Consider the following 23,974-nt stretch of genomic DNA (forward strand, 5'->3'; position numbering starts at 1 on the left):
TGCCAACCAACTACTCTCTGACTCCCTCTAGTGGTCAGGAGGATCACTAGTATTCTATCATTACATCCCCTTTCCTTGAGATGTTTTATCTAACAACATGACACACTAATACAGTATTCATTTCAATTTAAAGTTCAACACAAGTGTAAGCATAACATCAGCAGTACAAACGTTTTAAGTGTGCAATTTTCTTTGCTTTGGAGATTCAGCCTGTCAGGTGCTTTGATAGCTTGTGGGTCTCTATAACAGAGGCGCTTATGTGACTCTGCTGGTCCACTACTGTCTCGCACTGGTGATGTTTCCTCTTTGCTATGCAGGCTGGATCTTCTGCATTTGTCTGTTCCTGCAGTAGCTCTTGCCTTTTCAGCAGATTCTTTTGATTCTTTCTCAGTATTTGACCATCCTTTGTTCTGACAGTGTCGGATCTTGGATTTATTTTCTCCAGTAAAGTAGTCTTTTTGTCCCAAGTGTTGGAATATCTAAGTCTCACTGTGTCATTTTGTGCCAGTGGCTCTCAGCTTCTTAATAGCTTGCCGTAATTTGCTTTTTGTCTCCATTGCAGACGCTCTCATTTCTGCTTGTCATATTTGCAATCTTTGACATCTCATTTCTTGTTTGGGTCTGCAGAGTAGGGAAGTGTGGTGCATAGTCTATGTCCCATTAGAAGCTCTGTGGGTGAATGCCATGTTCAAGTGGGGAAGCTAGAAACGGATCTGAGTCAGTCTTGTCCTTTCCTGAGCAACTGTTTAACTGTGTGAACTCCTTTCGCTGCTTTATCATTTCACTGTGGATGCAAAGTTGCATGTCGGAAATCATTCTCTTCTGAAAAGTTCTGGAATTCTCTTCAACTGTAGCAAGGTCTATGGTCACTGTAGACAATTTGAGGAATTCCATGTCTTGCAAAGATCGATTTCATATATTTGATCACACAATGAGCAGACATAATCTCCAGATAGTTTGACAGATAGTCAATAACCAGCAAGTAATTCTTTTCATCCATGCTGGTCAGTCAGTTATTACCATGTTTGTCTGTTTTGAGTGATGTTTCAAACAGGTCCCACAGCTGGAAACCGTTCTGTCAATCTCAGCATTTATCCTTGGTCAATAAATAGCAGTTCTGGCCCTCCTCTTGTATTTTTCAATTCCAAGGTCCCCTCATGCACCCTTTTCAGCATCTCTTGTCACAGTGATTGATGAATGAGAATTCTGCTCTGTCTCAGTAGAAGCCCATTGACAACACTCAGCTCAGTCCTGATGCTGTAGTATGGCTGACATTTCACCTCGAGGCTATTCTTCGTTCAGATTCTTGATGACCTTCTGCAGAACTGTGTCCTTTTCTGTTTCACCTGCAATCTGCTTGGATTTCATGTCAGATACAGGAAGAGATTCAGTGATCAGATTCACATGGAGATTCACATCTGACTCTGACAGTTTATGTTCCAGAAAGGTGATTTTCTTCACACCAAACTAACATTTTTCTCTGTTTAACTTTAATCCATACTTCTGCATGTGTTTTAGCATTTTGTTGAGCCTCTGGTTAAGTTGTTCTCATGTGGATGTTGTTAGGTCTGCTTTGTTCATGAATGAGTGAGACAAACACCAGGCTGAGTCGAAATCAGGGTTCTTTGTTCTTTATTACCGGATTGTAACACTTGCGACTAACCATGTTAGTCGGAGAATGCATTCTGCCGTTATCAGCAAAATGGTGATTTTTTATACCCTTGGATATGTGCTTAGAACATCATCATATCATTACTTGTCCAATGACTAAAACTGTTGCTATCCTTTCCCTGCTAGCTTCCTGCCTCTCAATCCATCAATGTCTCTCTTATCTTGTAAGTACAAGGATGCATTCACATCTTGTTACAGCCCTGTACATTCCCATCTCATGATGTTTTACCTAACAGGAGTACAAGGACACCTCCCCTTCTTGTTACTGCCCTGTACAGGGTAACTCCCTACACATTCCCATCTCATGATGTTTTACCTTACAATGTACACACGCACCCCATTTATGCTTTCTATCATGTGCTCCATTGTCCTGTGGAAAACTTCTAGAGCTGAGGAAATTCTAAAAAGAATCCTCAGACAGAAGTATCAGCCACTGCAGTTTTATTTCCCGAAGGCCCTGGGATGCATCCAATTTAGTGAAAAACTTTTCACCAGCCACATCACTTGTAATTCCCTCCCTGGTCAGAATCTGATAATGTTCCCTCTTTATATTGGCCTTCAAGTATTTTGGGTCCTTGCACACGCATAGGTCACTGTGCTTCTCTCTGGCACACACCATTGAATTCATCCATTCTGTGGGCTCCTCCACTTTCTTTATGACCCTAGAAGCTTGAGCTTCTCTTTTAGTGATGCTGGAACCTGGCTCGGGACATGCACTACTGGCTATGCATCCTCTTTTAAATGTATCTTATAGGTGAATGGTTGAACTCCAAACCCCTTGAGGCTGTCTGGATGTTGATCCAATATTTCCTCTATGCAGTTCAGTGTATTGGCGCTGTTAATGTGGTTAAAGTAAGTTTTCACATGCTTTGTCATCAAGCGGTGATTCATGTACATGACTACTGCAAATATGAGGTGGTGCTCTTTATCTTTAACTGTCACCTTAAGTTAACATGTACCTTTCACGTTGATGCTCTGCCCATTGTAGGCTTTGAGCTAAAGAGGATTTGCATGGTGTATGGCTTTATCTTCATTGCCCTGATGTTGCACTCATGATCAAATTGACCTTTGCCCCAGTGTCCAGCTTGAAAGAAATATTTGCTCCATTTGACAATGGCATAGTCCACTTATCCTGCTCAACTCTTTTCACTCTTCAGTGTCTGTTGGCTTATAATCTTCCTGCACTACCAGGCCAATGAAAAATGTATCACTGAGGGACGTTTCTTCTATAGTGTGTACAGTGTGCACGCTTTCACTTCTGTTTTGCTTCCTTTTGGAAAAACATTGCTTTGCATAGTTATTCTGCCCTTTGCAATTTCCAGAGGTGGGGCACCATTGTGGTGTATGTTAAGTGCCACATCATTTACAATTGAATGTCTCTCCGTATTTCTGTGGTTTCCTACTCTAGTTTATGTGTGTGGACAGACACTGTGGCTACAACTATGCCTTCATTTTCATTAACTTTTGCACAATCACCTAACTTTTCACATGCTGCAGAGCTAATTCACTGGCGTGGCATATCTTCACAGTTCCAGCTACTGTATGCTCTGTCGCTTCAGCAATCTCTCTCTCACTTTCTTATCAATAATCCCAAACACAATTTGGTCACATATCATTAAATCTTGCAGCAATCCAAAATTGCATGTTTTTGATTTTAATTTCATGTCTGTTAAAATAGTATGAAAGAAAGCTCTCTCCCTGCAGCTATGTGTGTGAACAAAGACATTCCTCGCAAACTTTTCATTTTTCTTTGAACAGTTTTCATCAAATTTTTCCTGGTCTTCTGCCTTGGCAAAAGCAAATGTATTGAAATCCTTTAGTGCTTGAGGTCCCGCCATGGTAAGTAGCTATGCAATCTTTCATGCATCGGGTTTGCTATCAAGTTCAATGGCTTGCAGATAAAGTGTGAATCTTTGTTTGAACAACCTCCACTTGTGGTCAACATTTCCAGTCCAATTTACAACATCAGGTACCTTCACACCTTCCATTTCTCTGCTGATAACAACTGATACAAACTCTGCACATTCCTGGTTTTTCCTCCACTCCTGGTACTATGCACACTCCTGGTACTAAGTGATGATTCTTTTATTGTAATAAAGAAACTTGGGTTCTGTTAAAGCAACTATATGTTATTACCTATAGAATCAAGACTGTGTGGAGACATCCATCTTAAATCCAACTGAATCTGCTGAGCAACCAATCTCTGACTCCCTCTAGTGGTCAGGAGAATCACTAACGCACTATCATTACAAGAGCTAACTTCTACGCACTCCCCATCACTTCTCAGCTTCTTTCTCTACTACCCACCCACCTGTATCTACTACCTCTTACCTGTTGACCTCTGTTCTTACCCCTTCTCCACCTTCCCTTCCCCTCCAACACCCAATTTTAATACAAGCACCTACCTGATGCTTGGCACTCCTGATGTTTTGGCTCATGCCCAAAATATCAACTGCTTTCTATTCTCTTTAGATGCTGTGTTACCCCGACTGAGTTTCACAGTATCAGAGATTCAGAGCCAGCACCCACCAGGGTGAGGAACAGTTTCTTCCCACAAGCAGTGAGGATTCCGACAACTCAATGAACTGCTCACACTAACCATCTGAGGCTCGCATATTAACAAAACAAAGTTTATTTATTTATTTATTTATATAATACTTGTCCTGCATATGTATTGTTTGTCTGCATGGGTGTATTGTCTTGTTGATTATCTGCGGGTTACATTGAGGAGTGGAGAATGCTTTCTCATTGTCTTGAACCTGTGCATTTGCATTTGACTTTTGTGTACTGCATTAGTGCCACGCATCTACAGACTTTCTTCTTTACCTGAGACAACATCACCTCATATTTTACTTAGGTGCAGGGAGACTTCACCATATCGTCTACCTAAGCTTGTCCCATTTAATTATTTTTTTTTCTAACTTTAGAGATACAGCATGGCCACAGGCCACAACCCCCTGTACGTTTTGAATGGTGGGAGGAAACCAGAGCACCCAGAGGAAACCCACGCAGACATGGGTCAAACTCCTTACAGATGGCATGGGATTTGAAACCTGGTCCTGATCCCTGGCATTTTAACAGCATACGTTAACTGTACCACCCCAATTTGCCTGCTTCTGTCCCATATGCCCTCTAACACTTTCTAAATGTCTTTAAAACATTGCAATAGCACAGTAAAGCCCCTGGTATTCAGCACCTGTGGGGATTGGTAGATGCCGGATAAATGAATTTGGCGGTTGCTTGAGATTGACAAAATGAACACTAGGATGTGCCAATCTTAAACCTTCGTATTTTTTTGACCTATTTCCTTCCCAATATTTTTTTTGCCAGTTGCTGGAGGCTGCCAGTCATTTGAATTCCAGATAATGGGGATTTTACTGTACTTGCCTCTACCACTTCCTGCGGCAGCTTGTTCCACGTCCCTATTACCCTCTATGTAAGAAAGATGCCCCACTTTAAGCTCTCCCCTCTCACCCCAAATCTATTCACTCTGGTTTTAGACATGGTCTACTTGTGTTTCCACTTATTACCTATCAGCTCCCCTCTCTACACTTGCCCCACATCAGCCCATCATTCTCTCCCCACACCTCCCACGTCCCCAAAGTGTCTAATTTTGCTTATACCTGACAAAGGGCTCAGGCCCAAAACATTGGTCACTTTTTACATCCTATTGGATGTGTGTGACCTGCTGAGTACCTCCAGCACGTTTGTATAATTTTCAGAAGGCATTTGGGCAGGGACATGGACAGAAAAGGTTTAAAGGGAACACAAGCAAAGGGAATAACTTGGTCAGCATGGACAAATTGGGCCAAAGGGCCTTTATCTGCACTGTAGAACTTTATGACTGTCACTCCAGACAGGAGTACTATTTGCCATTTTCCAGATGTATAATATCACTCACATCATTGGGAGGGCAAATTTTCCTTCCCTTCTCCATCCAGCAACAGCGAACGCTCCCCACTTGGACTGGATTGTTTTATACTTCAACCATTTTTTTTTAAAAACCTCCTCTTAAAATAGTGTGGAACGGTTAGTGCAAAGCTATAATAGCGCCAGCGACCCGGGTTTAAATCTGGCGCTGTCTGTAAGGAGTTAATTACGTTCTCAACACATCAGCATGGGTTACCTTCGAGTGCCGCCAACCTTCAAAAATGGGTCAATAGGGAGTAATTAGACAACACAGGCTTGTGGGGAAATAGGACCAGGCCAGGGAGGGTAATAATTTTGTGTAGAAGAGCAAGGATGGATGGAAAAAAGGAACGAAGAGAGGGACTGTTACCATGCTGTATGTCTAAATTTAATTTTTTAATTTAAAATTGCCATTAACCTACTCGATATTTCCACTCTCTTGCCTGTATTACAATGCCAGTACATTCATTTAGTGCAGCTATTCTCAACCTTTATTTTGGCTATAGTTCCCCCTTAGGACTCAAAGTTTATGGGCCCCCTTCCCTGTGAAGCAGTTAAAATTTAATTGTTTTCTTCCGTACTTCTCTCCTACTGACTACATTAAAAAATATATAAATGAAATTTTATAATTTCAGTCTGTGTCCCCTCCTTAAATGTGCTGTGGGCCCAGGGGATCGGTGGGTAGGTGGGGGGGGGGGGGGGGGGGAGAAAGGAGGCATGTGGTGTATGGCCTGCAATGAGAATGGCTGCTTTAGTGTCTCAGCCATGCACTTTACTTCCACGGGAAGAACCTACTGGTTTCTAATTCTTTTATAACTAATCTCTATCACAGTGGTTGTTACTGGATTGGCAGCCTGCGTTCTGGTCAAGAGATCCAGAGCCTCCCACCATCACAACTTGCGAAGTTAATTTCAAATAATTAATCCCATTGAGATCTTAAACAAAAAAGTGAGTTTCTGTAATTTTAACAATGAAAGAACTGGACTGTTAAAAAACGGTCATCTGCTTCATTAACATCCTTCAAGTATGAGAACTTACCTCTTTTGGCCTTGGTGTGACTCCAGACCTAGCATAATTCAACTTTGAACACATCCTCAGGTTTGAAGTAATTTAGAAGACCAAGTCAGTAATCGCCAGATCATGGCAACGAATAACCAAAAAAAATTAGCATCCACTCTTTCTTCTTTAACTAAGATTTATGGAGGGGGTAAATGTCCACGTCAGCTGCAGGCTTGTTTGTGGCTGACAAGTCCGATGCGGGACAGGCAGACACGGTTGCAGCGGTTGCAGGGGAAAATTGGTGGGTTGGGGTTGGGTGTTGGATTTTTCCTCCTTTGCCTTTTGTCAGTGAGGTGGGCTCTGCGGTCTTCTTCAAAGGAGGTTGCTGCCCGCCGAACTGTGAGGCGCCAAGATGCACGGTTTGAGGCGATATCAGCCCACTGGCGGTGGTCAATGTGGCAGGCACCAAGAGATTTCTTTAGGCAGTCCTTGTACCTTTTCTTTGGTGCACCTCTGTCACGGTGGCCAGTGGAGAGCTCGCCATATAACACGATCTTGGGAAGAGGATGGTCCTCCATTCTGGAGACGTGACCCACCCAGCGCAGCTGGATCTTTAGAAGATGGTGAATGTTTGGGAGTTCTCTTACTTCAGAAGTTGGTAGATTTACCACATTTGTAATGTTTATTGACTCTTCAAACAGACAATATAATCATAGAGGGAGGTATATAGAGAAAGGGATATAGAGGGCGAGACAGAGAGAGGGAGACACAGAGACAAGGAGAGAGAGAGAGAGAGAGAGAGAGAGAGAGAGAGAAAGAGAGAGAGAGAGAGAGAGAGAAAGAGTACAGTCACATCTCTGGGTAGTTCAGGGCAGAAGCAGCAAATCGATTTCCACTCAAGAATTAAGGAGTTACCTTTATTAAGATGGCAGTCTGTTCTCCAATATAGTCAATCAATTGCAAGTTGGCCAGCGCCTAAAATAGAAATGGTTAAATCAGTGGAAAAAGAAAACAATATATATCAATCCAGTGCAAGGGCTTGATTGCAATTGCAAAGACAGGGGAAGGCAGCATGTGTGCATTTGAGAAATTCATTCTGTTTGAGATAATGTGGTGTGGCATTACTATTCGCACAGTTGTCTCCTGCAGTAGATCCCAGCATGGGCTTATCACTTTTGGTTGACGAGCTTTGCTGAAGATTATAGCTCTCAATTTAGTTTTAGAAGCATCTGCCAAGTTGTAAGCATTTACAGGCTTCTGAGACCAATCATCTCCACTTTCAGCTCACACGCTAAGTTGTTGTTATATACTCTGATAAATACAGTGACAGACCAGCTCCGATTTCAGGAATAGCTACCTGGATTGATGGTTTGGCACCAGCAAAATGAATCATTAAACTCTGGGACTCTATTGCTCCACTGGCTACCAGCCGCCATGATATTAACTTTCCGCAGTGTGGTATGGTTTGCTGAAGCAAATTGGATCACAGGACTATGAATAGCAGAGAGGATCACTGGGATCTTCCTTGCCCCTGCTCCCCCCATTGACATGATCTACCAGGATTGTGGACTGGAGGGCATGCAAAATCATTGAGGACCCCTTCCACCTGGGCACAGCATCTTTCAGCTGCTCCTGTTGGGAAAGAGATACAGGAGTATCAGTGCCAGCTCTACCAGGCGGAGAAACAGTTTCTTTCCACAGGCTGAATGACCACATGAACTGCTCACATTAACCACCCCAGACTCTCATATTCATTAAACAATATTTATTTATTTGTCTATTTGAATACTTATCCTGCATCTGTATTGTTTGGCTGTATGTGTGTTATGTCTGGTTGTGTGTCTGTGTGTTTTGCACCAAGCACCAGAGAAAGCTGTTTCATCCGGTTGTACTTGTGTGATCAGATGACAATAAACTTGATGGGACTTTGCAACTAAATCCTCAACTTCCACATCAGAAGTCCCAAATCAGTGCAGATCAGCAACCTCACCTCCTTCACACTGACCATCAACACAGCAGCGCCCAGAGCTCCCCTGCTTTTTCCCAAGCTATCACCAAGATCAGCTCCAACACAATCTATTCACTGATGACACCACCAACATCGCTGGCAGAATAACAGGGAATGATGAGTCAAAACAGAGATTTGATAGAGGTAAGAGGATCAGGTTGCATGGTGACCGAATTGCAATCTTGCTCACAATGACAGTAAGACGAAGGAGATTCTTGTGGACTTTAGGAAGGCTTTGCCGAGGAACATACACTTGTCTTCATTACTGGTGGAGAGGATTCCTAGTTTTATGTCAACATATTGGAGGACCTCTCCTGGCACCATCACATTGAGACAGTGGTGAAGAAGACATACCAACAACTCTACTTTCTGAGGAGATACGGCATGTTGTCCAATATCAAATATTGACAGGTGCCCTGTGGAAGGTCTGCATCATAGTCTCATTTGGAAACATGAGTGAAGAGGAACACAGAGCTCTGCAGAAAGTGACAAACATTTGTGAAAGCCAACCCCCTCTGTAATAAAACCAACAGTAGAACCAAAAAGCGCACAATCACTTCTTTATTGTCTTATGCTAGCAGGAGTGAGGGGTACAAAGAAAAAGTTCAGTAATTCATTCTCTACACTGATCCCCACTCAAATTTATCCCATTTTTATATGCCTTCAAACAGGGGTCTGTGTGAGACCCTATAAGTTTCATATGAGTTTCAAACAGCTGGCAATCCTTGTTTTTACAACATGTTCCATTGTGGTGCCTGCAGACAAGCTGGCAAAAACAAGATGTCCTTGGTGTTAGTTGCTATCTCACTATAGCAAAGGGAAGGGCATGTTACAATGCAATGCAATGCAACTATATTCTCATCCAATTTGTTAAGCATATTCATTAAACTTATTCTTTCACACATCATGTTCACCAACCATTGAAGACATCTGCATGAGGTGTGCATTAAGAAAGCAGCCAACATCATAAAGGATCACCATCGCCTGGTCAAACTCTCTTTTCACTGCTACTTTCAATCAGCAGGTACAGAAGCCTGAAATTTGGCACTTCTGGGCTCAATAATTTTTTTTCCCCACCTATAATCAGACTCTTTAACCGCTCCCTACTACCCTAACCAGATCAATACTTTGACCAAAGACCTCACTGCACTGTTTTAATGTCATTTTATTTAGCATTAATGTGAATATTTACCTGCTCTTTTACATAAATTATCATTTATTTTTTGCATGTGATAATTTAATATTTGTTGTTTACCTGCCTGTGTAGCTGCAGCGAGCAACAATGTGCATTGGTACATTGTACTTAGGTCTCTGAGAATAAACCCTTATCTTTTGATGTGTTATGTACTTAGCTGTCCATCAAACTTAAAACAGGTTTATTTAAATATTTTTACCAGTAATTTTACCACTTTTTCTCAGCCATATTTTCTAAACATCACTTTTATTTTTATTTCTAACATGCCATTATAGTTTTAAAATTTTTCCCATACTTTTCATCCAAAAATATGAACATGTTTGGGATCTATTACCCTTCACATTCATGATTCGAACTTCAGATCATGAAATTAACATCTTCAATAAACAAAATGGCTTGCAATGGCCTGGAATGGTGACACAGGTAGACAGGGTGGTAACAAAGGCATTTGGCATTCTTGTCTTCTTTGCTAAGGGCATTGAGTAGAGAAGTTGGGATGTCAGGACAGCACAGGACATTGGCAAATTCATCTTGCTTGGGAAAAGATGTCATTAAACTGGAAGGGTCCAAAAATGTTCACAAGAATGTTATAGGGACTGGAGGGTTTGAATTGTAGACTGAGGCAAGATTGGCTTGGACTCTTTTCCCCAGAGCACATGATGCCAAGGAGTGAATTTATCAAAAAATACGTCACAAGGGCCATTGATAAAATTCATCATCATAAAATGAATGGGGGCAGGATGGTTGGTGAGGTGGTTAGCACACCTTTACACCATCAGCAATCAGGACCGGGGTTCAAATATGTGCTGTCTGTAAGGAATTAGTATGTTCTTCCTGTGTCTGCATGGGTTTCCCTGGGGACTCCAGTTTCCTCCCACCATTCGAAAATTGGATTGCACGGACTCGTGGGCTGAAATGGCCTGTTTCTGTGCTGAATGTCTAAATATAATTTAAATTTAAAATTGTGTTTTCTCCAGTGTAGGAGAGTCTAAAACTGGAGGACGTAAATTTAAGGTGGGGGCAGAATTAAAAAGAACCTACGGTGGCAATATTTTTTTTCCACATTGAGGGAGGTGCACGGGTGGAAGAAGCTGCCAGAGGACATGGTAAAGGCTGATATAATTATGACATTTAAAAGACATTTGGACAAATACATGAATAGGAGAGGGCTGAAAGGATATGGGCCAAGTAGAGGCAAATGGGACTTGCTCAAATGGACAATTAGGTCAACATAGATGGGGTGAGTCAAAGATCTGTTTCTGTGCTTATGACACCAAGCTATTGCAAGGAACTTCAATTAATTATTATTTCATTTGCCTTAAAAACTCTACAATTACACAGTATCGCTTTTGTAAGTCCTTTCATCCTTCAGTGAATTTTATTGTGCTCCCAAAATGAACAAAGATTCCCATTCCCACTTCATTGCCTGTAATTAACCCAATGCAATGATAAAATAACCTGGAATTCAACTGTAGTTTCACATGTGAATGCATGATATGGAAGCCTCGTATTATTGTAGTCAGCGTCCAACATTTAGTTCTACTGAAATTCACAGAACCATTTTTCAGAAGACGAAACACACCCAAGGGCAAGGATGAAGTTATTGCTTCACCTCCAGTGACCCTGGTTCAATTCTGACCTTCAGCACTGTTCTCCAATTGACTGCATATGTTCCTTCCAGGTGCATCAGTTTTTGTATCGATAATGATGAATGAATTGTCATCAACATTGCACAATGTGCATACACACCAAAATTCTTGCGAGCTAGAGCTGAACAGGTACTTCACAAAATCACAGTGAAAATAGTTCCTAGTTTTTTTTTCCCTCTCACCTTTTACAAATATGCCGGATGGTATGTTTATTGGCCACTGAAAATTGCCCCTGATGTATAGATGGAGTTTGGGGAAAGGAATCAATGGAAACGTAGGGAGAATAAAATGAGTTAAAGTAGGATGCATGTAATAAGGCCATAAGACATAGGAGCAGAAATGGGCTATTCAGCCCATCAAGTTTGGCCCACCATTTAATCATGAGCTGATCAATTTCTCCACTCAGCCCCTCTGCCCATAACCTTTGATGCCCTGGCTAATCAAGAACCTAATATTTTCTGCCTTAAATAGACCCAATGACCTGACCTCCATAACTTCCTGTGGCAACAAATTCTACCTACTTACCACCCTCTGGCTGAAGAAATTCCTACACATCTCTGTTCCAAGCAGACGCCCTGCAATCCTGAGGTTGTGCCCCCTTGTTCTAGATTCTCCCACCACTGGGGGAAAAAAAAACTTTCTATACCCACTCTGTCCACACCTTTCAACATTACAAATGTTTCGATGATGGCTGCCGCAATTTCAGTGGGTCAAAGGGTTTTATGTCTATGTGACTCTTTGTCTATATCAGCTCCCTTTGTACGTTATATAATTGATGCATTTCCCAAACCATTGGCGTCTGAGTAATGTTTCAGACTTGCACTCTCTTGAGAGTCAATGCCCAGTGGAACACCTGACTGGTGCATTTACTTACTGATTACAATTAAGCAGATCATATTAACTTTAACAAAAAAAGAACTGATGACAAGTGTATATGTACCTCCATCAGGACAAAGAGCGCAGCAAAAAAAAGAAGTGTGGCCCATTCTATTCTGTGTAGTATTATTTCAAAGTCTTGGATGTCAGCCAGCACCAACAAGCATATAGCGCCCAACATTGCAATCCAACCTGTTGAAAATGCACAAGAAGGGTTAATACATGGACAATATATTGAACATTGAGAATAAGTACGTTTGATCAAAAGTAGTTCCCAGAGCTTTATTGGAAGCGACCCGTTACAGTTTTGGCTATCAAATATCCATGAAACAACAGCTCACTTTTGTTCATCTGACTGCACTGCCAAGAGCTAATGACTGATACAAAATAAAACAATTAGCAATTTGGAATTTCCAGGTGGTGGCTTAGTGTAGAGTGAGAACCAGTTTTTTTTTCATATTTCTGTATTTATTTCATATTACAATTACAACTGAAAATAAGTGGAGTGGAATGGTTGGAAAACACACAAAAGAAGGGAAGGAATTATAGGAAACATTTTTCACAGTCCCATTAGCAATGGATTACTTTTGCTGTTACATTGCCAAGTAATGCAGCCAACAACATCACAGGAAAAGCTGAAAAATTAAGTGTTCCTGTGTTAACAGGATATCTTTTATTTGTGGTGTTGGAGAAGAAAGGAAAATCAACTAAAAGCCTTAGAGCATAGAACATTACAGCTTCAATTCATGATATTGTGCTGACCTACAATACAACAATCTAGTCACACCCATCAACCTCTATTTTCCTAACATCTATGCTAAGAGTCTATTAATGTCCCCATTGTCCCAGGCTCCACCACCACTCTCAGCAATGCCTTTTAATTATTTCTATTATACCATACTCTGTCACCCCAGGCTATGCATTTGAGGAACCTACCAGTCTCAGTGTGTAAAAAAACATTTGACATCTCCCCTAAATTTTCCTCCACTCAACTGAAGCTGATATCCTCTGGCACTTGATTTTGTTGCCCCGGGGAAAAAAGATGCGGGTTGTCCACCTTATCTATGCCTCTCATCATCTTATAATACATCTGCTAAATCTTCATTTTTGTTCTTCCAAACAGCTTGGTACCACTCAGCAAACTCTCTCTCAGTTTGACCTAAAATGTCACCAAGTATTTACAATGTAGTCCTTAACTCTCTGGAACTTGCTGGGAAGGCAGATTGCTAGCCCTTTCCCTCTAAACTCCCATTGTTCCTCACCAACGTCCAGCCAAATATGCTATTGTGTCATGGTTTGTACAAGGAGCCTGGACTAGGATAACCTCCCATTCTTTTTCAAACAATGATCTTGGGAGCTTTCAAGTTAGACCATGTCACTGTCAGAGGAAGGCAGGACTCTTATTTAAAATATCAAATTTTCACCTCTCTAATCAAGTACAAGCTGCAGAGAAGTAGTTTGATATCATGTTCAGCAGACACACGTTGGCAGAAGGGGCTGTTCCTGTACTCTGCTTTTCTAAGTTCTAATTTTTTTAAAGCTCTCCTGCTGGAACTGCAGTGGAAGAAGAAAAGGCAGACTTGAATTCACAACTTGAAATGTAAATAGGAGAAAATTGCTTCAATTTGTTGGAAATCTTCTTCTGGTTATCCATCCCATAGGATAATGATGGTTCCTTTCAATCAGTTTGTGGGATTTGGTATGAGGATACCCCACTCCTCAGCAAGGAACAGCATGTGTGTGAATGGATTTAGGTGAGATGGGGTTGCACAGGCCCAGACCCACTCTCTCGACATCCCATCCTGGATCCAGTGGCATGGTGAGGTCGATGAAGGCTGGGGGAAGTTCTGTTGCAGTGAATGGCCAGCTTTTCTGAGTTTCATAGCATGTGTTTGCTAGTTGGCCGTTGAGCCTACGAGAAGGTTCGTCCGCCCTTTGACAGGTCTTGTTTTTCATCCTGCAGGGTGTCTAGCCACCCTCTGCATCAGGCAAACCTGGTGGGGGAGTTGGTTTACTTACTGACCACTCGATCATGTGACAGGTAGTACTGAGTACATGGTACCAGTAGCACTCAGATGAGTGACCAGACTGTTATGCTGGAAATTACTCTCTCTTTGAAGAGAATCAAATCAAATTCAAAATCCAAAGAATCACCAAAAAACAAAATGGAGGAAGTCAGTAGGTCAGGCATATGTGTGGACGCAGAGGAACAGTTAATGTTTCTCAGTCAAGACCCTGCATGTGTAGATGTCTCTACATCATTGAATTCCATTATATCATTTGTTTTCTGCATAGGCTTATGCATATCCCTGCAGTAACCAATGTGGTGAATGATGTAATAACGTCACACAACACAAAACATGTCCAACTCGTCATCCATGGCGACCAAGCCTGCATCCTGGGTCAGTCCCATTTGCCTGCATTACGTCCATTTCCTTCTAATCCCTTTCTATCCATTTATTGCTGGTGTCGGTGCAGTGCAATTGCTCAGCAAAAGGAGGTCTAAGGTGCTCCTTCCATCCGATAGCCTACAGGTCACCCTTGGGCAAGGTGTAGTACCTGTTTAGCCTCCCCATTAGGGTCACGTGAAGCCACGGACTGCAGATGGTGGATGGCTTTTACAAGCAGATTCTACATATTGGAATTTATTGTTATAAAACTAATAATGCTGGGCAGATGAATCTGCTGTTCAATGACCAGGGTTACCCATCCAGTGTGGATACTGCAACTGAAGAAGCAACGGGAAACCACTTCAGATCTCATTCCAGATCTGAACAACGCTCTTAGTAATGGATAACCTTTACCCCTATCATTAGTATAATTACTTTAGCTTGATCTAGTTGAATTATGGCCTGTAAACTAATTTCAAATTGTAACAAGTCTTGGAATTTCAGAGATTAATTTGGTTCCACTCTTGCAACAGTGATTACTTCTTACCATTGGAGTTCTGAACAAAGAAAATGCCACAAGCAACTGTGGAATCAGTGATGGAGTCACTGTCTTAAGGCTGTAATACATTTGAAATACTAACTTAGAATGCAGTGCTTAAACTTTTGATTCATAACTTCATGTCTCCATCACGATTCCACTGCTAAAATTGAAAAATCGTTTGTTGAAAACTATCCAACTCAGAAGCTGAATTTAGGACAGTTTTAAAAATGTGAATTGATTGTATTTTTCTTCAAGCATTTTTGCGATTAAAACTCTAAAACCAATGCTGACAACAAAATATATATATTTTTAAAAATATCAAAGCTTACATACTTTTTAAGACAGCATACTGTGGCCATTTCATGACCTGCCAAGGTAAAGATGATTAGGTATCCTTATCAAACAATATTGGTGGGTGTGCTTCTGAACAGATAACGTGACTCCAATTTTTCATACTGTATATACTCGTGTAATACTCGATCCTGTGTAAAAGTCGTCCCCTGTTTTTGGACCCAACTGCCCACCCATCCAAGCTCCCGACACCCCAACCACGGGCACACCACTGGTCAGAAGCCTCCAATCAGAAAAGGAATCTTTCATGACTACTCTCTGACCCCTTCCACGAAACCAGTTTCTGGAACAGCCACTTGCCCTGTGCAAAAACTCCCTGTGTCATTCAGAAATGACCACCTGATCAGATTGGTCTTGACCTTCAAGCCCTTCTCATGATACTTTTCGTACATAAAACCAACAAAGAAATGTACAAAAAATGCTCATTTTAAAATTTAGACATACAGCACGGTACAGGCCCTTCCAGCCCACGAGCCTGTATTGCCCAATTACACCCAATTGACTGACACCCCCCACCCTGTGCATTTCGAAGAGTGGGAGGAAACCAGTGTCATTGAAGATGTTGATTTTCAGACATAACCTTAAACCAAGTCCACGCAGACTTGGGGAGAATGTACAAACTCCTTACAGACAACAGGGGATTCTGACCCGGGTCACTGCTTAGCGCTGCTCTAACCACGCTGCTCAAAATATTTTTTTTAATAAAACACAAGTTTCCAGTGTTGATAACTTTCCTTAAGCAGAATCCCATTTTTTTTTTAAATTCTGGGGCTTTCCTCAATAATTGGCAATTTGTAAATGATCGGAATTTCTTCAGCCAGAGGGTGGTAAATCTGCGGAATTTATTGTCACAGGTAATTGAGAAGTGGGTGTATTTAAGATTTCTGATTAGCCTGACCATCAAAGGTTATGGGGATAAGGCCAGGTAGTGGGGCTGAGTGGGAAAATAGATCAGCTCATGATTAAACGGCGGGGTAGATTTGTTGGGCTGAATTGCCTATTTCAGCTCCTTTGTCCATATAACCATATAACCATTTACGGAGCGGAAACAGGCCATGTTGGCCTTTCGAGTCCACACCGGTCACTGATTTTGTGCGCCCTCTTCAGGCATTGGGTCCCAGTAGATCTTCATTCAATAACGATGTTTTATGATCTCATTCTATTTTCGGACCAAAAGGATAACTAGGCTGATACTGACACTAATGGAATTGCCTTAAAATCTGAATTGGTTTTTCTTTTTGCACAATCAGGAGGAAAGTGGAAAAGAGTGCGTAAGATAAGATTATATAGTTTTATTATAAAATTTTCACTCTGCATAAGCAACACTTGTCATACAACTGAATGAATCAGTAATCTTTGTCACCCATTATTGATGATAAATTTCTGTCCTAGCATTTCTCTCATTCCACTGTTGTGGTAACCATGGCAGTGATTATTTGCATTTTGATTGGTTGATCAGTTCAAACCACTGATGTAATCACACCCACTCATTCCCTGCTACCTTGATAGACGAGGAAAAGCAGCAGACATTTCTGGTAGGAGTTTAAGAAAAAAAATTGATTTGATTTCAATAAAACAAAAGCCATGGATTGCAGATGCTGGATCTTTGAAACAAATTTCAAAATGCAGGAAAATACTCAACAGGTGAGGTGGGATATATAAAGAGAAAAAAGGATATTAACTTTACGGTTCAAAGATTTTTTTCTCCTATAACTTTAATTGTTGAACAAGGAAGGGAATTTTAAAAGAAGACTTTTCCTTGTTTTTTGGCTGATTATAGAACACGAGAAATGTTTACCAGAAAACAGCAAAAGCTGTAGAATGCTTGTTTTGCAATATTTGCATCTGAGCCAGAGCATTATTTGTTCAGATCTTGCCTGAGTGTAATAGGGGAGACCAATGCAGTTCCATTGAAGATGTTGACTTTCAGACATAACCTCAAACCAAGTCCCTAGTTGCTCTGTTAGATTGATTGAGACACATGTCTCTATTTAAAAAAGTTTGCATTTCCCACAGTGCACTAATTGAAATGTATCCCTCATCAACACTTCTCAAACAAATTATCTTGTCATTATCAACTTGACGATTGCTGTGTATATGTTGGCCACCATTACATTACAAGCAAACTTCATTGACTGTAAAGTGTATGGGTGAATGGTGGATAATGCACTTGCATTGGGCTAGAGAGGGGTATCAACCATAGATATATGAATAAAGTAAAATCCTCATTATCCAGAATTCAAGCAACTGCCAACCTCAAGCAACTGGCAAAAAATTTCACAGAAAATAAGTAAAAAATACTAAAGTTTAACATTGGCGCCCCCTAGCAGTTAATTCTCCAATCACGCAACAAGCAACTGGAAAATTCACTGATCTGACATCTACTAAGGCCCATAGGTGCCAGATATATATATATATATATATATATATATATATATATATATACACACACACACACACACACACACACACACACATATAAATAAATATACATATACACACATACATATAAATATACACACACACACACACACACACACACACACATACACACTGTGTATATGTGTTCAGTATGCTATGTGTGCATTTTTTTTTACCTAACATCTTTTCCGATATATATTTTTGCATATGCTCTGCATCGCTTGATATCAAGCACAACCACATGTGCACAAAAGTTCAACAAAAAAACAAGTTTTTTGACAAGGCTGAAAATACTTCCCAACCCTAACTTCCCAATCTCGAATTGTTCTGTGACAGTGAAATTGAGAAGGGTTCCAGGATTTGGACCAAACAGCGATAAAACAATTGGGATGTATTTTTGAGTCGTACTGGTGTGTGACTTGAAGGGGAACATGAATATGGTGGAGGTCACATGCTTCGGAGATGGTTTCAGGGTGACCTCAGCAGTTGCTGCCTTCATTAATCAATGTGACACTGAGCTCAAGAAATCTGTTCCAAATGAGTTCAGATGTGTAGCTAATCATTTAATGCTACACAAAGCCAAATATGGTTTATTTAATGATGTAGTACAAAATCTAGAACAAAGAAAATTACAGCACAGTATGGGTCCTTCAACCCACGATGATGTGCCGATCTAGATAAACCTACTCCTCATCAATTTAATCCTGCCCTACCCCTCTGCGTTTCTCTTAAATCCATATGCCTAAGAGTCTTTTGAATGTTCCATCACCAACCCATAATGCATTCCAGGCACTCACCACTCTCTGTGTATAAATCTCCCCTGAACTTTCCACCACTCACTTTAAATAGATGTCCTTTGGTACTTGCTATTTATTGTCAAACCTTATATTCTTATGCACCTCTTCTAAGTTATTTCTCATTCATTATCGCTCCAAAGTGAAAAGCATTAGCTCTCCAATTCAGGCAATATCCCAGTAAATCTCCTTTGTACTCTCTTGAAAGATTCTACATCCTTCCTACAATGAGGTTACCAGAATTCAATATTCCAAGTGTGGTCTAACCAGAGTTTTATAGAGATACACTATAACCTTATGGATCTTGAACTCACATGATAAATTTCTGTCCTAAACCATCAGAAATTGCAAATATCAACAGATTTTGGACTGGAAACTGTTAGTGAACATATCGCATCAGTGAAATACTTCTTACTACCTAGTCTATTTATGCAGATCACTCATTCACAAGTTTCAAGTTTAATCAATGTGTGAATTCAAACAAAAATATTAAATGCACAATATCACAAGTAAGCTTGTGTTCAAAATTCCTGTGGAATTTTGTTCAATTCCAGGCACAAGTAAGACTGTTGTCTATCATCGAAAAAGGTGGAATTCCAAATTAGAATCTGAAGATATGGATTCAAACAGGATGAATCACTGATATAGGTGTATTGGAAGCCATCCGTCCATTGTTAATTGTGATAATGTAAATATTTACATTTATTTAGACATAACAGCACGGACACAGGCCCTTCTGGCACACAAGCCCATGCAGCCTCAAAAACACCAAATAACCTCCAATCCCTGTAAGTTTTGAAGGGCGGGAGGAAACTGGAGGAAACCCATGCAGACATGGGGAGAAGGTATAAACTCCTTGCAGACAGTGCCAAATTGAACCTGGGTCGGTGGTGCTCTAATAGCGTTGCACTAAACGCTACTCCAAACATTCTAACATTTAAAAGAGCAAAATGTTCTAGTTACCTAAATGAGGGGCAGATATCTGCATCCATATACAAATCATAGCTGAAGATATTTGCCTGTACCTCTCCTTCACTCAGAAGACCAAAGCTTCAGGCTGCCTCACGTATAGTGACTACATCATAGAACAGCCTTTTTCCACAGGAAGACACTGCAGAGAGAGATTCTACATAGTATTAAAACTTATGAGAACTTGAGAAATGAAACGAGCATTTACGCCAGTGGCAATGGAATAACAAAAGTATGGTTTAAGGGCTTCAAAATCACACAGATACAGTTTATGCAGAAATGTTCAAGGATATTTTTGAACAATTATTGCAGACAGATACATAAACAGATATTGTAAGCCAGATACAATAAACAACATATGCATCTAAGAAGTTAAGCTTTGCAAGAATTTATGCATTTTTGAAAAATTCCAACCAGTGTAGACAAGCAAGTGTGATAGGAAATCACTAACTGTGTGCATAAATGAATTAACTGTCTGGGTACGCAATGAATACAAGATAACATTGCCCAACATAGCAGTGCCTATGGATCGCCAACAGCCACGAGGGGTTGCAGACTCTAAGGGAGTGGAGGACTGGCACAGGGCACCAGAAAACGAGGAAATCACCCTCCATCTGAGAAGGAGAAGCAGAGGAGATGACCCATGGGGTGGTGACCACAGCAGCAGACCAATGAGGGGGGGGGTCTGCGGCGACTTGAGGCGAGGAACCCACAGAGGCACTGGACTGCAGGAGACTGGCTCAAAAACTGCCTGAAAGGGTATCAGATATTGGAACCGGGATGCGGGGAGGCGGGGCGGGGCGGGGGGGTGGGTTGTGGGGGGTGGTGCTGAAGGGTTCCTGACTGTGTCAGAGGTTTAGGTCTGGAGCTCAGGTTGCCAATGGTTTGGACTGGACTCTGTATGGCTGCGGAGGCTGCGGAAGTGGTGGCGGCAAATCTGTGGACACTCTGTGACCAGGGTGGGGAGGGGGGGGCGGAATTCTCATTTGCTCCTCTCCCTCTCTGACTAGAAGAGGCGATTCAGGCAAATTCTGCCGATGGCTAATCTGTCTGCCTTTGAGCAGGCAAAAACATGTCACTGTTTTATTACATGACAATAAATTGAATTTTGAATCATTGAACCAAGCAGTTGAACGGGACCTTTTGTTTACTTCACCAGATTGACGTGCAAAGCCATCAGAAGCCAAACTTGGTAAGTTGCAAGCATGAGCTCAGCTGAGTCTGGATAAGGGACAATATTTTACCTTGGTGTTAAAACACAAGACTGGAGAAAGTCAACAGTTCAAAGAGTGTAATTTAAATAGCAAAGATAAAGGTACATAATCAACATTTCGGGCTTGAGCCCTTCATCAAAGATTAGAAAAATGTCACCAGGGACCAGACAATATGGTAAGGCGAAGAGGTAGGGAGAGGAGCGCAGTCCAAAAGGCAGGAATTAATAGGTGGAGGGAGGGAGGACACAACAGCAAGCAGAGGGAGGAGGGATGGCTCAGCGAATAGAGAAGGAAGGGGTGGAGAGCTGGAGAAAGAAGACAAAGGGAAAGTGAAGAGAGGGAGGGAGTATGGAGAGTAGATTAGCAGAAACTGGAGAAGTCCATGTTAATGCCATCCGGTGGGAGAGTGCCCAGACACAAAACGAAGTGCTGTTCCTTCAATTTACGGGTGGTCTTGGTGGGATAGTACAGGAGGCCATGGACAGACATGTGAGCATGGGAATGGGGTGCAGAATTGAAATGGTTGGCTACTGAGAGATCCCTGTCACTCATGCAGACAGAGTGAAAGTGGTCAGCGATCCAATCTCCCAGTCTGCGCCCAGTCTCTCCGACATAGAGAAGGCCACAACGGGAGCACCAGATGTGGTAGATCACCCCCAGACTTAACAAACACAGGATTCCCCTTGTCCTCAACTACTACCCCACCAGCCTCTGCATCCAATATAATTTCTGCCAATATAATTTATATCCAATATAATCTCACTACTAGGCCCACCTTTCCTTCTCCTCCCCTCCCTGTCTTCTACTGGGACTCACTCCCTCGCTCAACCACTCATTCCTCACTGCCAATCACCCCCCCCCCACCCACCTCCCTCTGTGTCCGCAGGAAGTGCCACACTTGCGCCCACACTTCCTCCCTCACCACCATTTAGGGGCCCAAACAGCCTTTTCAAGAGAAGCAACACTTCACTTGTGTATCCACTGAAGTGATCTAATGCATCAAGTGCTCCCTTTATGGCCTTCTCTGTTGACGTTTCAGGCCTGAGCCTCAAAATGCAGTAATATATCTTTACCTCCTATGGATGCTGCAAGACTAACTTCATCCAGCATTTCCGTGTTTTGACTATGGGTATTCTGTCCCTTTGAATAGGTTCCACTTTCAGGCAAAAATTTCTCCTTGTCAATCAAATATTGCAGTTTACTATTACACAAATGTCACAATTGTAATGCAAGCAATTTTCTCACAATTGTATAGTGAAGTATTATCAAACAAACACAATTTATTATAATATCAAAAGAATATTTCATTATTTTTGAAAATCAATAGCAATCAGCACAGCTGATCTAGGATTGTGGTTATTGCACAATAAAATTATTTTATCAAATGTCAATGTTGCAATACATAGTGATATCTTTTAGACTGCAATATGTTGGAATCTGATCACTGGTGCAAAATATCATTACTTTATCGTAAACCTTGTGAACCTAAAAAGATTGTTTCAGGCACCATTATTCTGCCCAGCACAGACTAAAAAGGAAATAGGCTCTGCTGGAAAGCAAGATCTGTTGGAAAATTAGAAACGAACAAGGGATTTCTGAAATCACACCGCCAACTTGTGAAATATAGCAGCATCATGTTACAACATTGTGGGAAATTTTTCTCAGCACATCTATGGGGAATGCACATGGTCCTGGAAATTGTACTCTTTCAGTGTTAATTATGGCTGAGCTGATAGCACACTTAATTCTGAATCAGAATTCAGTCCAAAGATTGGCACACAAGCATGATGGAATGTCGTACTGATTAAAATATCTTTAAGAGTCTTAAATTGACTCCTTATTTCTCCTCCCAAGCAGATATTAAAGACCCATAATGGAATAATGGAGAGATAGCGGATTACAAATGCAAACTAGAAGCCAAGAGAATTAAAGATTCTACTCAGTGGTTCTTCTAAGGACTTTCTTCCAATTGCCTTAAGTCCCATCAATATCAGTCATTACCAGTGATTATCAGTGTACCAAATACTTTACTTTTTCAGGAGCTGGACGAAATCTTATATATCCCTGAGGTCTTGTCCTAATCTTTATAGATGCAGCATAAAAAGTCCAGATCCATCATAGCTTGGTACGGGGACTGTTCTGTCCAGGACTGCAAGAAACATTGTTTTTAGCTGAACTTTTCTCTATACCCTGCTCTATGTTATAGTACTTTTCTCTATATCCTGCACTATTTGACTTGTTCAAGCGCTGCTTCCCACTCTGGAGATTTATTTATCTCCATATTTATTACTTTTGCATTCGTGAGGTACAAACTGACTTACCTGCCTAGCATATGTAGCAAAGCTTTGTAAACAATTCAATTCAGAGTAGATGCCAAATAAATACAATAACTTTGAGAGCATGTCAAAGGCAGAGTATTCTGGTTTACCTCCAGACACCTCAAAATCTTTCCACCACTTACAAGACATAAATCAGATGTTGGCTCAACACTCCTCTCTGTAATTGGATTCTGGACTTCCAAACGGAAAGACCACTGTCTGTCTGTGTCAGTAGCAGAACGTCGAGGACTGTCACACCAAGCACTGGTGCACCATAGGGCTATGTGCTCAGCCCACTCCTGTTCACGCGACTGACCTGCAACTGCATCATTAGATCCAGCTCCATCAGTGTTATCAAGTTTGCAGATGACACAACAGTAGTTGGCCTCTTCAGCAACAATGATGAGTTGCACTACAGAGAAGAGGTGGAAAAACTTGTGAAATGGTGCGAGAGGAATAACCTGAGTCTCAACGTGGAGAAGATGAAGGTGATGATCATGAAATTCAGGAAGACTAGCAATAACCACCCTCCACTACACATCAACAACTCTGTAGTAGAGAGAGGGGAGAGCACCACGTTCCTTGGAATTCACTTAACTAGTGACCTATCATGGATACTCAACATCTCCTCATTGTGCAACATTGACTGCACTTCCTAAGAAGTCTGAA

The 23,974-nt window shown here is 41.3% G+C and overlaps 1 protein-coding gene across 4 annotated transcripts in view; it reads right to left on the reverse strand.

The window, feature by feature from the left end:
• oca2 (oculocutaneous albinism II) overlaps positions 1–23,974 on the reverse strand; it is a 484,102-nt gene that overhangs the window by 91,710 nt on the left and 368,418 nt on the right. For all 4 annotated transcript variants that reach the window (XR_011342330.1, XM_069891904.1, XM_069891903.1 and 1 more), the window contains 2 exons: positions 12,372–12,499; positions 7,495–7,554 (listed from right to left, as the gene is read on the reverse strand). Coding sequence is in view for 3 of the 4 variants with exons in the window: in XM_069891904.1 (XP_069748005.1) it covers positions 7,495–7,554; positions 12,372–12,499 (188 nt within the window). In the remaining variant the exon portion in view is untranslated. The remainder of the gene's footprint in view (positions 1–7,494; positions 7,555–12,371; positions 12,500–23,974) is intronic.

The sequence above is a fragment of the Narcine bancroftii genome, chromosome 7, assembly GCF_036971445.1.
Source record: "Narcine bancroftii isolate sNarBan1 chromosome 7, sNarBan1.hap1, whole genome shotgun sequence".
In the NCBI taxonomy this organism is placed as follows: domain Eukaryota; kingdom Metazoa; phylum Chordata; class Chondrichthyes; order Torpediniformes; family Narcinidae; genus Narcine; species Narcine bancroftii.